The 12,036-nt window shown below is 47.4% G+C and overlaps 1 protein-coding gene across 3 annotated transcripts in view; it reads right to left on the reverse strand.

The window, feature by feature from the left end:
• The window catches only part of Eif4e3 (eukaryotic translation initiation factor 4E family member 3), a 46,501-nt gene extending 35,968 nt beyond the window's left edge, over positions 1-10,533 (reverse strand). Inside the window, exons 1-2 of one of the 3 annotated variants that reach the window (XM_087656804.1) lie at positions 10,399-10,533; positions 8,995-9,130 (exon numbers count right to left, since the gene is read on the reverse strand). Coding sequence is in view for 1 of the 3 variants with exons in the window: in NM_001106612.1 (NP_001100082.1) it covers positions 7,594-7,718 (125 nt within the window). In the remaining 2 variants the exon portion in view is untranslated. 3 annotated transcript variants of the gene reach the window in all.
• Positions 10,534-12,036: the final 1,503 nt, after the last annotated feature.

Here is a 12,036-nt window from a genome sequence, read left to right on the forward strand (position 1 = left end):
GGCCCTGTATTATCTGAATAAAATCACCACAAGGAAAGAAAACACCTTTGTGATAAAGTCCAGTGAGTAGAAGCATCATAGGCAAAACATAAAAGACACTGTTCTAACAGAGCCCTCATCACTACTCAAAGACATCACCAAGACAACGGCATTCTGACTGTGGGAGATGGTCCTGTCCAGGGGCTTGGATGTGAGGTTTCAGACAGAGCTCTTTTTATTCTCTGCATTAAGCGCTCTGTCTCTCTGTGTCTGCCTGCCTGTCTGTCTGTCTGTCTTTCTCTCTCTCTCTCTCTCTCTCTCTCTCTCTCTCTCTCTCTCTCCCTCCCTCCCTCCCTCCCTCCCTCCCCCCCCTCTCTCTCTGTGTGTGAGTGCACATGCACACAAACATATGAGTACGCATGAATATGGACTCAAACATACCATGTCATATGTGTCATGTTGGCCTGGACGTTTCTGAGAATTCTGTCTTTGCCTTTTATCTGGGGGTGCGGGGATGGGATCTCAGAGGCATGCTCTTACAGCTGGCATGAAGTGAGTTCTGAGGATTCAAACTCACAACCTCATGCTTGCACAGCAATTGTTTTACCCAGTGAGCCATCTCCTCAACTTATCTCTGCAAATTTTAATGTCAGGGGTCCTTAGCAGAACCTTCCAGACCTCAGTTTCCCCATAGGTGAAGTTAAGTGGCTGAAAGTAAGAGCTTACCTCTAAGTCTCCACCACTGCATGATATGACACACAAGAGAATGATGTCCCATTCACTGTTCCTATTCCCAGGGAACCACTGTATGGTCACCCAGTGCTTTATTTAAATTCTGCTCCTCCCCTGCACTGCTAGGTGACCTCAGCGTTTTCATCTATAAAATGTTCCTGGGACTTACGCTGCAGTATCAAGAGGATCTTACGCTTGAGTTCATACAGCACTTGGGTCACTGTTCAACACACAGGAGTCATGTTAACAGGGTAAGATGGGGAAAAGCAGGTTACAGTTTGTTTAGTACAATGTCTCCAATTATATGCCCAGTACACATGTACTTTGTGAAAGACATGAATGATGACAATAGTCGAATGTCCTACAGGAGATGATTTCATTTTAGCCAAGAGAACAAGTCTGAAGGGGAAAGACTTCAAAGCTAGGGATGTATCTGCTGAAATCCAGCCTTCCCGAGCAATTTACATCATCTGTCAGAGGGAAAACACACAGAGGTCCAGGACCTTGATTAAGCTTGCCCCTCGTTCATCATTCACTCCATTAAAGATGATTTCATTTTAATCACTCTTAGATAGGTCTGTGGCTTGCGGCTACACCAGTTTCCTGTTTGAGAGTCGCATACAAAAGGGGGCTGAGCGTGCTGCTGACAGTTAGCAATCCATCTGCTGAAGCTGTCTGCATCACCGAACATCCAACATGTCTACCCGGCTTTGATTCCTCCCGGCTTCCAAGCATTGACCTCTTGCTCTACAGTGGTCACGAAGCTCTTTGCGTCCTGACTTACAATTAATCTTTTAGGGCTAGAAGTGGGGAGGAGAGGAACAACACAACTTCATAGACCCCACTAAGACGGACTGGCTCCTGAAGTGTCCTCACGCCACACTGCCTACTGCCTTGGTTTCCAGTATTCAAGAGGCAAAAGAAGGTAGAGTTCAAGACAACCAGGGTTATACAGAGAAATCCTATCTCAAACAAACAAACAAAAAAGATTTTTGTTTTGTTTTGTTTTTAAGAAGGCATTACCAACCAAGGACGAGTAACTTTTCAGAGTAAGGATAACTGAAGGCCCTGGGCCATTCTACAAGAAGCACTCACTGGTCCACATGTGGAGAGGCTGATCAACAACCCCTCATGGAAGGGCACTGACTGCCAAACAGATCAATACTGAAACCTTTTATGGAAATAAAACTGTCAGCTACTCAGAGAGTTTGCAGAGATATAAGGGAAGAGTGGGGGAGGAGGAGTCTCAATGTCAGTCTGCCTGTTCCGGTGTCTTCTGCTGACCTCAAGCATGCAAGCCACTCAATAAAGAGAGGTTATGTGGGGTCTCCTTTTGCAAGCCTGGCACCACCTCTGTGTGCCAAATTTATGGGTATGGACCATACCATGGTGGATACCCCAGAATTCCTTGCCTTGGGATTCTTACTTGTACTCCTGAAGCATGTGGTATGTGAGGTGGCCTGCTGGGGGGAAGCCCACACTATGGTTATAGCCACCCTCTCTACTCTCTGATTCTAAGTGAACTGAACTCTGATATGTTCAGCTCATAGGATCAATGCATACATAGTACCATTCCATTCAGACACAAGGCTCATTGTGATAAGGCACATTCATCCTCTGTACCCAGAGCTCTCAGGTCCTGCAGGCAGGGTGGAAGCTGGTATTCTAATAGCACAAGCTGGTGATTCTGATGTAAGAGTCAGAGAACTACACTTTCAGACACACAAACTTGGTGCAGCTGAGCTGGATGGGTTGGAATTGGTGGCCGATGTAGATAATGGTCCACTTTGTCCACAGAAGTTTTTTTTTTGGGAGGTGGGGACTGATTGCTCATTAGTTAAGAGTACTGGCTGCTCTTCCAGAGAACCTGGGTTCAATTCCCAGCTTACAACTGTCTTTAACCCCAATACTAGGTGATCTGATAACCTCTTCTGGTCCAGACATGCATGTGCATATGCTCTGCAAACATACATGTAAGTAAAACCACTCATATACATGATATCAGTAAACAACAACAGAAGTTCACACATACAAAACAGCTGCTGTGTGCCAGGCACAGCCTTAGGTCCCAGACCTGAAGACCGAAGGTTGAAGCATCTCGGCATCGAGAGTAAGATAAAAATGAGCAGCTGTCTGTAACAGACACTCGCCTACAAAGACACGCTGCAGAGGAACCAAAGAGTAGCAGGCTTCGAGCATCCTGACTAAGGAAGAATGAGTTAGCCTCAGGGCAAACCACAAGGGTAGACCACGAGTCATCCTGCATTGGAAAGAAACAGGCGCTCGGGAGGCAAAGTTCACTAAATCCCTAATCCACTCAAGACACTCAAGTTTGCTGTCACTGGGAGAAAGAAATGGCAGTGGTTTGGAATTGGCAGTGATTTGCCAGGACAAGTGGAAAGTTTGTTTCTACCTTGAGACAACAATATATACATTGTTACTATAACCTGTAAGCATAAGGTTTTCCTTAAAGACAAACCAACAAAAGCTGAAGGCTCTTTTGTTTGTTTTGAAACATGGCTCTTGTCTAAAGCCAGCTATGGTGGCACATGCCTGAAATTCCAGCACTCCACAGGGTTAGGGAGGAAGATAGTGAGTTCAAGGCTAGCCTGGAGTACATGAAGTACTTGTCTTGAAAAACAAAATGAAACAAAACCCAATATGACAGATATCTAACACACACACACACACACACACACACACACACACACACACACACACCTCACCACTGAGGGTGTCTTTGGTAGAAGTTCAGGTAGAGATCTAGAACATTACTTCATCTGAGCACACACACCTCAGCAGAGGCATAAGAGACATTGAGTAAAGTGCTACATGATAAGAGAGAGGCCATGATGGGCAGATTGGGTATATGTGCAGAAGGGTTACCTCCCAGATAGGGCATGCTTGGAGAGGGAGGAGCCTGGGTACCAAGCAGGTCCTAGGCAAGCTTCAATGTTCCTGGAGCTATAGCTGACTGGGGGCAGCAGAAAGACTCGAGAGAAGCTCATGTAGAGGAGGGAATATCTTAGATTTTAGTGAGTTTGCTAAGGATCACCAAGCTTGCAAAAGTAAAGATATAGATAAAGCAGGGTACTTAGGAAAGAAGATGTGGGCTGGAGAGGCGGCTCAGTGGTTAAGAGCAGTGACTGCTCTTCCAGAGGTCCTGAGTTCAATTCCCCACAACCACATGGTGGCTCATAACCATCTATAATGAGATCTGATGCCCCAGTGTGTCTGAAGACAGCTACAGTGTACTTATAAATGAATAAATCTTAAAAAAAAAAAAGAAAGAAAGAAAGAAAATGCAAGGATCAGACAGAAATGGCATGTTGAGATGTTGGTGGTCCAACGGGAAACACAGGTGAGCAGAAAAGGAAGACACTGGGAGAAATCAGATCCATTTTAGAGTAATCAGAAAAGCATCCAGACTGCTGACCTCCTAGCTCTTGGCTACACGTGTCTGGGCTTGAGAAAAGAGCAAAAGGAGAATGACGGACGTGTGCAAGGGTGAAGTGAGTCACCACAGGAAGGTGTAGTTGCTATGGGAAGAAGTCAACACCACCGTGAACACTACGTCAGATCTGCTAGCTGAGAAGTGAGCAACCATGATCAGAGCTCGAATTCTAGATAAAGACCAGCCAATGGTGGAGATGCTAGAGACAAGTGGTAACCCATTGGGGACTTGGGGTACACATCAGTGGTCAGGGAAGGTCTCGCCAGGAAGGGAACATAGGAGCAGAAACTGCAAGGATACAGAAAAGCAGACTACATGGGAAGGCAGTCCAGAGAGAAACAGCAAAGGAAGCAGCAACACAGACAAAGGCCCACACTTGGGACACTGGAGAAGGAGCAAGGTGGTCCAAAGGGACAGCAACAGAGCTGAAGAGTGTAGCCTCCAGTTATTCTTCAGTTTCTGCTCTAAGCAAGGATAGCCACAGATGGCTCCAGGATTTGGGGGGCTGAGAAACTAGAAGGCCAGAGATAGCATTAACTGCTCATCTAAGCTCAGAGACATTAGGGGAGAGCCGTGAGGGCAGCTGAAAAGATGGCAGAGTGCATGTGCAGTGCAGACTGAGGCTGCAGGATCTGCCTGTGGTGTTCTGTCACCTCCTGCTTCACCTGGAGCTACAAGCCTTCCCTGTGTCTGGGTGGCAGTCCTGTGCAGGACAGGCCCAAAGTCTGGGTCCTGTGAGAAACAGAGGGAAGGAGGTCACTGCACAATGACCAGGAAACATGCAGAGACACGAGTGGGAGTGGAAGGCAAGAACCAAGCAGAGTTTAGATACCCGTTAAGGGAAAGATGTCTCTTCATCCTGTTCACTGACCCATATGTTTACATTCTTAGCTATTGATTTTCATGGCCCATTGATTTGTGCCAAATAAGGTTTGGCTTTGCACTTGACTACTTAAAATACAAATAATTTCTAAAGAATTCTCCAATCTGCTTGGTAGGAAAATGTACTTAGGATGCTGGTTTCTTTCTACTGAATTCAGATCAGTGATGTACGTGGAGGCCAGGGGTCAACCTCAGGTATCTTTCCTCAGTAATGTTCCCCCCCAAGTCCCACACCAACCCCATCTGCTCCAGCCCTCTCCAGAAAGGTTCTCTTACTAGGCTGGAGCATAGGCCAAGTGAGGATATGGTGGGTAGCCAGTGGGTGTCAGCAAACCACAGGTCTCTGCCTTCCCAGTACTGAGATTATGAGTGCTTGCATCACTATGCCTGGCTTTTGACTTGGGGCCTGGGAAAAGGCTGGAGGAATTCAGGTCCTCATGTGTGCACAGCAATTTACCAACCCAGCTTGCTCCTCTACCCCATCAGTAGAAAGATATTACACTCTTATCCCATGCCAGGCGCCTACTCCGTACTTTACGTCCATAACTCCCAATAGCCCTGTGCAACAAATGCCACAGTTGTCTTCACTTAACACTGGAGTGCAGCTGGGTAAGCCTGGGAAAGGGTGTCATAGTCGTTGTTGTCGTCATCATCATCACTGTCATCATCACCACTGTCATCATCATCCCGTCAACTGTAAGGTGGGACTGCCTGAGACAGGAGCTAGAAGGATGCTGAGGATCTCCAGACTGAGGGAAGGCTGCCCTGCAGGTTTCTCATAAGAACCCCACTATTCTCTGCAGTGTTCCTTCTCTGGGGAGAAATTCCAAGTTACCAACCCAACTTCCAGAACCTGAGGTGTTCTTCCTAAGTGTGCCTGGGGTGGGTAGAGACTCTATAAATAAATACGGTAGACTCCTAAGAGAAGAAAAATAAAGTTCAATAAGAATTACACGATGATGAATTGGGCACAATGTTGAAACCAGTTATAATTTTTAAATGAACACAGCATTTCTATTAAAGGTTTAGACACTACAGAAATAATACATTTCATTTATTGACTTTTAGTGGGGAGGGGGGAGTGCAAATCAATATAAGAAAGATGTAGTTTATACTTCTATTAAAGCGACTTGTTCTTAGGGCTGTCCTCCCTCTTCCCTAGGGCTGAGAAGTGAAACCAGGGTCTGGCTCATGAAACACAAGTGCTCCACCACTGAGCTACAACACCAGCCTACATAATCTTATGTTAGAAGACAGTATATCTTTTTGTAAAGCATGCTTGGACATACAGGATTGACGCCTTAGAACAGTTCTAAAATATGCTGTTCCAAATAGACTAAAATTTAATTCACCAAAAGTGGAGCTCTCTCAATCCTGTTTTTACTGGTCAGCACACCCACAGTTTGGACCACAAGTCCAGTTGTATACCTCAAAAACATACACCAGGTAACAATTCCACAGCTAGAGGATACCTTTGAAAACAAAGACATGACTTCACTCTGGTTATGACTGCCAAAACCCAAAGCCACTCCTGTTATGACAGCCAAATTCTGGAAACTCAGAATGAAAGTGAAAATGTTTTTTGCAAATCTCTCCCATCCTCAACTTCTCTGTGTCCCCAGGAAACAAACTGGCTCCAGTGTAAATTCTTAGAGGTAGGGGCTAATCTGTCAAGAAAAGAACTGTCTTCACTTAAAACATGAATATTAGTTTAACAGAAAAAAAAATTGAGGCATTGGTGCAAAGCTAAAAGCAAAACAAAACATTCGTGTGAAGTATAAAACTAAGTCTCTCCGGAAACTGTCACATACATTTCCTCCTAACTCTTAAACCATGGTAAACAGTTTCATCAAAATTCCCACACACTTGTGGAAACAACTTGATCTGTCACTACCCGCCCAGATGACAGGTGTTAAGAGGAGGTGGACAGCCATGCATCTTTCCACGCAACAAAACTAGTAGTTCTACTGCCACTAAGGCACAGTTCTAGGTGCTGGGACTCTGCATGCAGCCAAAGCCTGCCCCTGCTCCGTGAATCTCACTCAGGGCAAGCGATGGAGGGCTCCATAACAAACTGAATATAAGTTCACACTGCAAGAACGCGGCAGCATTGAGCATTGTGATGAAAAACAAGGCAGGATGGAGATATAGGATCGTGTGAGAAGTTTCTATTTTGGACAGGGATCTGAGACCTCACAGATGTGAGGGCACCGGAGCTTCCCTCCAACCCCCACAAAGCTGTCACAAAAGCCCCAGCTTACTCCAGACCCCCTGCCGGGGCTGGGGGTGCAGGTGCCCGCAGCGAGGTCCCAGCGCTTCCCTGCCGCTGGCCGACTTTTCTGATTGCTGTCACCGCAAAGGTCACGTCCCGAGCAAGCCCAGCACCCCAGGGATACGCGGGGCAGCCTTCCCCGGCCAGCCGCGACTCCCTGCCCAACTGGCTGGATGCTATCGAGGACGTGCGGAACTCCACGCGAGGGCCCCCGGCAGTGGCGAGCATGGGGCGAGGACGCGGCCGAGACAAAGCGGCGGGGCGCGGCCCTCACCTGTCCAGCCAGAAGGTCCAGGGCGAGTGCAGCGGGATGCTGCCGGGCTCCGGCTGCAGCGCCGACAGAGCCTTGCCGAGAGGCTCGCTAGCCCCGGGGGGCGCGGCAGCCGGGGGCAGCGCCATGTTCTCCGCCAGCCAGGCCGCGGACAAGCGGACCGAGCGCCTAGTAGTCTCCGGGCGCCAGCCCCGCCCCGCCCCGCCCCGCCCCGCGCCCCACCCCGACCGGCCTCGGCCCTGCCCCAGTCCAACAAAGGCCGGGCCTGCGCCCGGAGCAGAGGGCCCGAGGGAGAAGGGCAGAGGAACAGTCACCCGGCTAGCCCCGCAGCTGGGGCCAAGGACAGATGGAAGGTCCGGCCAATGGATCAGTACGGATGGAGTCTCAGAGTCCAACAGTGCGAGAGAGGAAGGAGAGGTGGATTGACATACCAGCAATCTGAAGGCTGGATGGGAAGGCTGGCAGATGGCTGGAGGAGGGACGGAGGGATGGAAGGGCAGATGGAAGCACAGTTGGATGTGACAGATAGATGGAAAGAGGACCAATGGCCGAACAGATAAAGAGACTCCAATATCTGAGAGTGCAGAAACAAGGTACTAAGGGCAACACTAACCGAGGCCATGGAGTTGTGCTGAAGCTTTTTTAGTGAAGAGAATAAAGTTGCCTAACACTGTATTATAAGGAAACAAGGTTACTTTCCTCCTATCTCTGGAGCCACGGTTTGCCACAGAATGCCCAACTTTCAAGAGAATCCTCGGAGTCAACCAAAGTTCTCCAGCTCTGCCTCTAAGCCCAGCAGAGGAAGAGGGAGGTATAATTCTGCACGCGTAGCTTACTACTTGGGAAACTCCAGGAAGTCACTGTAGCCATGTAGCCTGAGTTCACAGTAAGGGGAACCCTCAGGCAAGGCTCCTCCCAGGCCTCTGTTAACTCTGTCTTCAGGGGAAAGGCCTGGAGCCATGCCATAGTTTCCAGCCTCCAGCAGCTAGGGACATGCAGTTGGTCAACTCATCCACTTTCAATCTGACCAGCATTTATTTTGCTTTCTGCCTGAGAGAGAATATCAAGAGGATAGGGGTTTTATGGCTTCATGATAGCATGTCCCAAACCCAGGCCAGGTGTCCTCCCCACAAACTAGCCAAGGCAAGGTAAAATAACAAGGAAACAGTCTGTGTGCCTTGTGACCCCTTCTTGGAATGTAACAAGGTTCTGGAAATGTTACTGTCTGAGCAAGTCTTCCATCACTGAGATATTGGGGTCCACCTGGTCACATGCATTTGTTGTTTAATCTTTCTTTTCCTTTTCAAAAAAGCACCCCTATGACATCATTAAAGTCTTTCTGAGGGCTTTACCCTATTAGCTTGTCTACCCCTTAAATAATGCGATGAGGGAGACGTTACCCACCTATCTTACAGATAAGGGACAAAACAGGTAGGTTAACCCCAAGGTCACATGGTTAATACGTGGCAAAGCTGGGATTTGAAGAGGTGTGTTCAGATTCTGGAGTTGAGGATTTCCACTGCCAGACTGTTCTACACATCTGAACAAAAAAAAAAAAAATTAAAGGTCCAGAGAGTAAAAATAAGTCATAAATAGGAGGTCTCACTGTCTCTCACGATAATCAATCTGCCTCTCAGAGGAAACTGTTGGTAACAGCTTCTAGAAAAATACACATGTGTGCATACAAACATACATCTCAATTTATAAACTGAATCTCCAAATCTTTTTATAGAAGGAACAGACACATTTAACATCAATGCTGCACTTGGTTTTCTTCTTTGACATTATATCTCTGAACATCTTCCATATCAAGACACACAGATCTACCTCACCCAGGGTGTGAACAGGACTCCTGGTAAAGAAGGGGCCCCCAACAGTGTGTGATTTCCAGCTATTCTCTTTTCTGAGAACACCCACCCTGGGCATCTTTGTAATTGCATCCTCATTTGCACGGGCTCACTTTGGAGTGAATTTGGAGGATGAGAACAGCTGCCTGTGTTTAAAAATCTGATCCATGTTGCCAAGTTGTACTAGATAAGCACATCTCCATGTATGTGAGCTATAAATAGCGCCTGACTCTAAGGACTCAGTGACATTTATCTGCATGGAATTCTAAAGCATCAGTGAAGAGGATGGCTGCTTCCTAATGGTCACAACTAGCCACACCATCACAGTCTAATTCTTCCCCATACCCTGTAATAGTCACTCAGCCGGAAAGGACTCACTTTACATGTCTATCTGCAGTTCCAATAAAATAAAAAGCCACGTAATGAACTCCTTCTAGGACTTAGGACCAGAAGGAGCCTGGAAGTTCTTCCGCATGATATATCACCCCTTTGCTTGGCTTCTAAGGCACTCGAAATTACATGGGCTGCTGTATCACGACATGGATATCAGTCACTGAAGAAGGAGCTCCTGTACTTTTACATTGATTTCTGTCTCTCTCTGAATGGCCTAACTTCGTGTCTGCATCTTATACTGTGAAGGCCTGAGGTCCACTTGGGAAGTTAGCAGAGCACAGTGAGTAAAATATAAATGGCCTTAGGCTAACGAAGAGTTCAGGCGACATGGTTAAGGACCGGAGAGAAGATGGTGAGACTCTGTCCCCTTCCCACCAAACACATGTTGATTCTCAATATGTTTCAAAATTGTACTTGAGTGAAAACGCTCAAGGAACATTTCACTTGCATTCCCCACTTTGCAAGTCGTTGGCAGGAGCCAGAGCCTCCAGGTAGACAGGGCACTTTGTGTTCCCTAGACAAACACAAGGCTGTAAGAAAGGAGGCCCAGAGAGGTGAGCTGACTTACCTGAGGCCACTGCTCTAGGACATGGCAGAACTAGAACGTCGATTGAGGTCCAGGCCAAGGTGCTCTCTCATTGCATAGCACACAATGCAGGTGCTTTGGGGTGGCGGGAGAGAGGAAAAGGTGACCCCACAGCCCCTAGCAACAAAAACAACAAAAAGGACTTGAGGCGCTCATAAATAATTAAGCAATTAGCTGCAGCACTGACTCCCCTCCCCTCCAGTATCCAGTCACCAAGGCAACTTGGGCAGGGTGCCTGCTGGTTGCCTGGTAACAGTGTGGTCTGTTCCCCTGACATGCTCCCTAGGCATCAGAGGATTTGAGGGCCGGAAAGAACCTTCCAAGGGGATCTGCATTCCAACTCTTCATTTTCCAAATGAGGAGATGGAGGCCCAGAGAAGCTGGGTAACTTGCCCAAGGTCACACAGCTACTCAGAGGCACAGCCAGGCTCCATTTCCAGTTGCTCTCCATTAGTGTACAGGGGTGACCCAGGAGAACCATAGATGAGAGAGAAGATCTCTCTATGGGGCCTGGAAGAACAAGAGAGTGGACCCCAGTGAGCAAGCAAGAAAGAGACAGAGACCTTGAGTGCTCATGTGCAATTAGCAGGAGCTGGTAATCCCATCAGCCCAACTTTCATCATCACCATGGTAACATGGGTGAGGCGGGTGCTGGTTGCCTAGTAACAAGTGGTCTTCTCTCTTCCACTCATATCCGGCTCCCTGGGAGGCACAGAAACAGTAGAATGTTGGAGTTGGAAGAGAAGACAAGGATGCTAACTCGGTCCCCTCATTTAAACAAGGAAGGATGTGTGGAAAGACTATGCATATATATAGTTCAGGGCAAGCTAGAGACATTTCCTTTATTTATGCATTCCTACAGCACAGGGAAGCAAACCTTATACTTTAAAGGTATAGAAGGCCAGAACATGGGTGTAAATGTCTGGTGGTTTTTTTTTTTTTTTTTTTTTTTTTTTTTGTTCTTCTTGTTGTTGTTGTTGTTGGCTTTTTTTTTTTTTTTTTTTTTTTTTTTTGAGGAGACAGTTCTACCGTGTGTCTACATAGTGGCAATGCTACACACAAAGCAGCACAGAGTAGATCCTGGCAGTTAAACTTTGATTCTCTAAGGCCAGAAAGCCTGTGTCGAATGTGCCAAGGTTCCAGATGTGAGAAATGGGCCAGCCCAGATCCAACGGTCCAGATCCCGCAAGCCATCGTTAAACAAGAAAATGTGCACATGACAGGGCAGTCACAAAGATACTGCCAACGTTCCATCCAGTGAATGCTTGCAGATCTGCTATGCAAATGTCACCATCCTAGGCTCTTGAGGTCACCAGTGAATGGTACAGACAGAACAGAACAGTTGTAAGTCTATGGCTGGATCTGTACCCACTTGCTAATTGTTTGTCAGATGGGTGCAGGCCGTTTACATTGCTGGGCTCCTTCTCTGAGACTGACACGTTTCCTGTTTACAGTTTGTGGTGCTATAAATAAGCCAGCCCGCTTGTCTTCCACCTAGGAACTCCGAAGGAAAAAAGGATGTCTGCAGCCACTAGGTGGCAGACGTCAGACTACAGACACAAGGTGCTAGAAGGCACAAGCCTGGGGCGCAGACCTGCCTAGAGCCTCCAGCAGTCAAGG

This window comes from Rattus norvegicus, chromosome 4 (genome assembly GCF_021556685.1).
Source record: "Rattus norvegicus strain SHRSP/BbbUtx chromosome 4, alternate assembly SHRSP_T2T, whole genome shotgun sequence".
Taxonomy (NCBI): domain Eukaryota; kingdom Metazoa; phylum Chordata; class Mammalia; order Rodentia; family Muridae; genus Rattus; species Rattus norvegicus.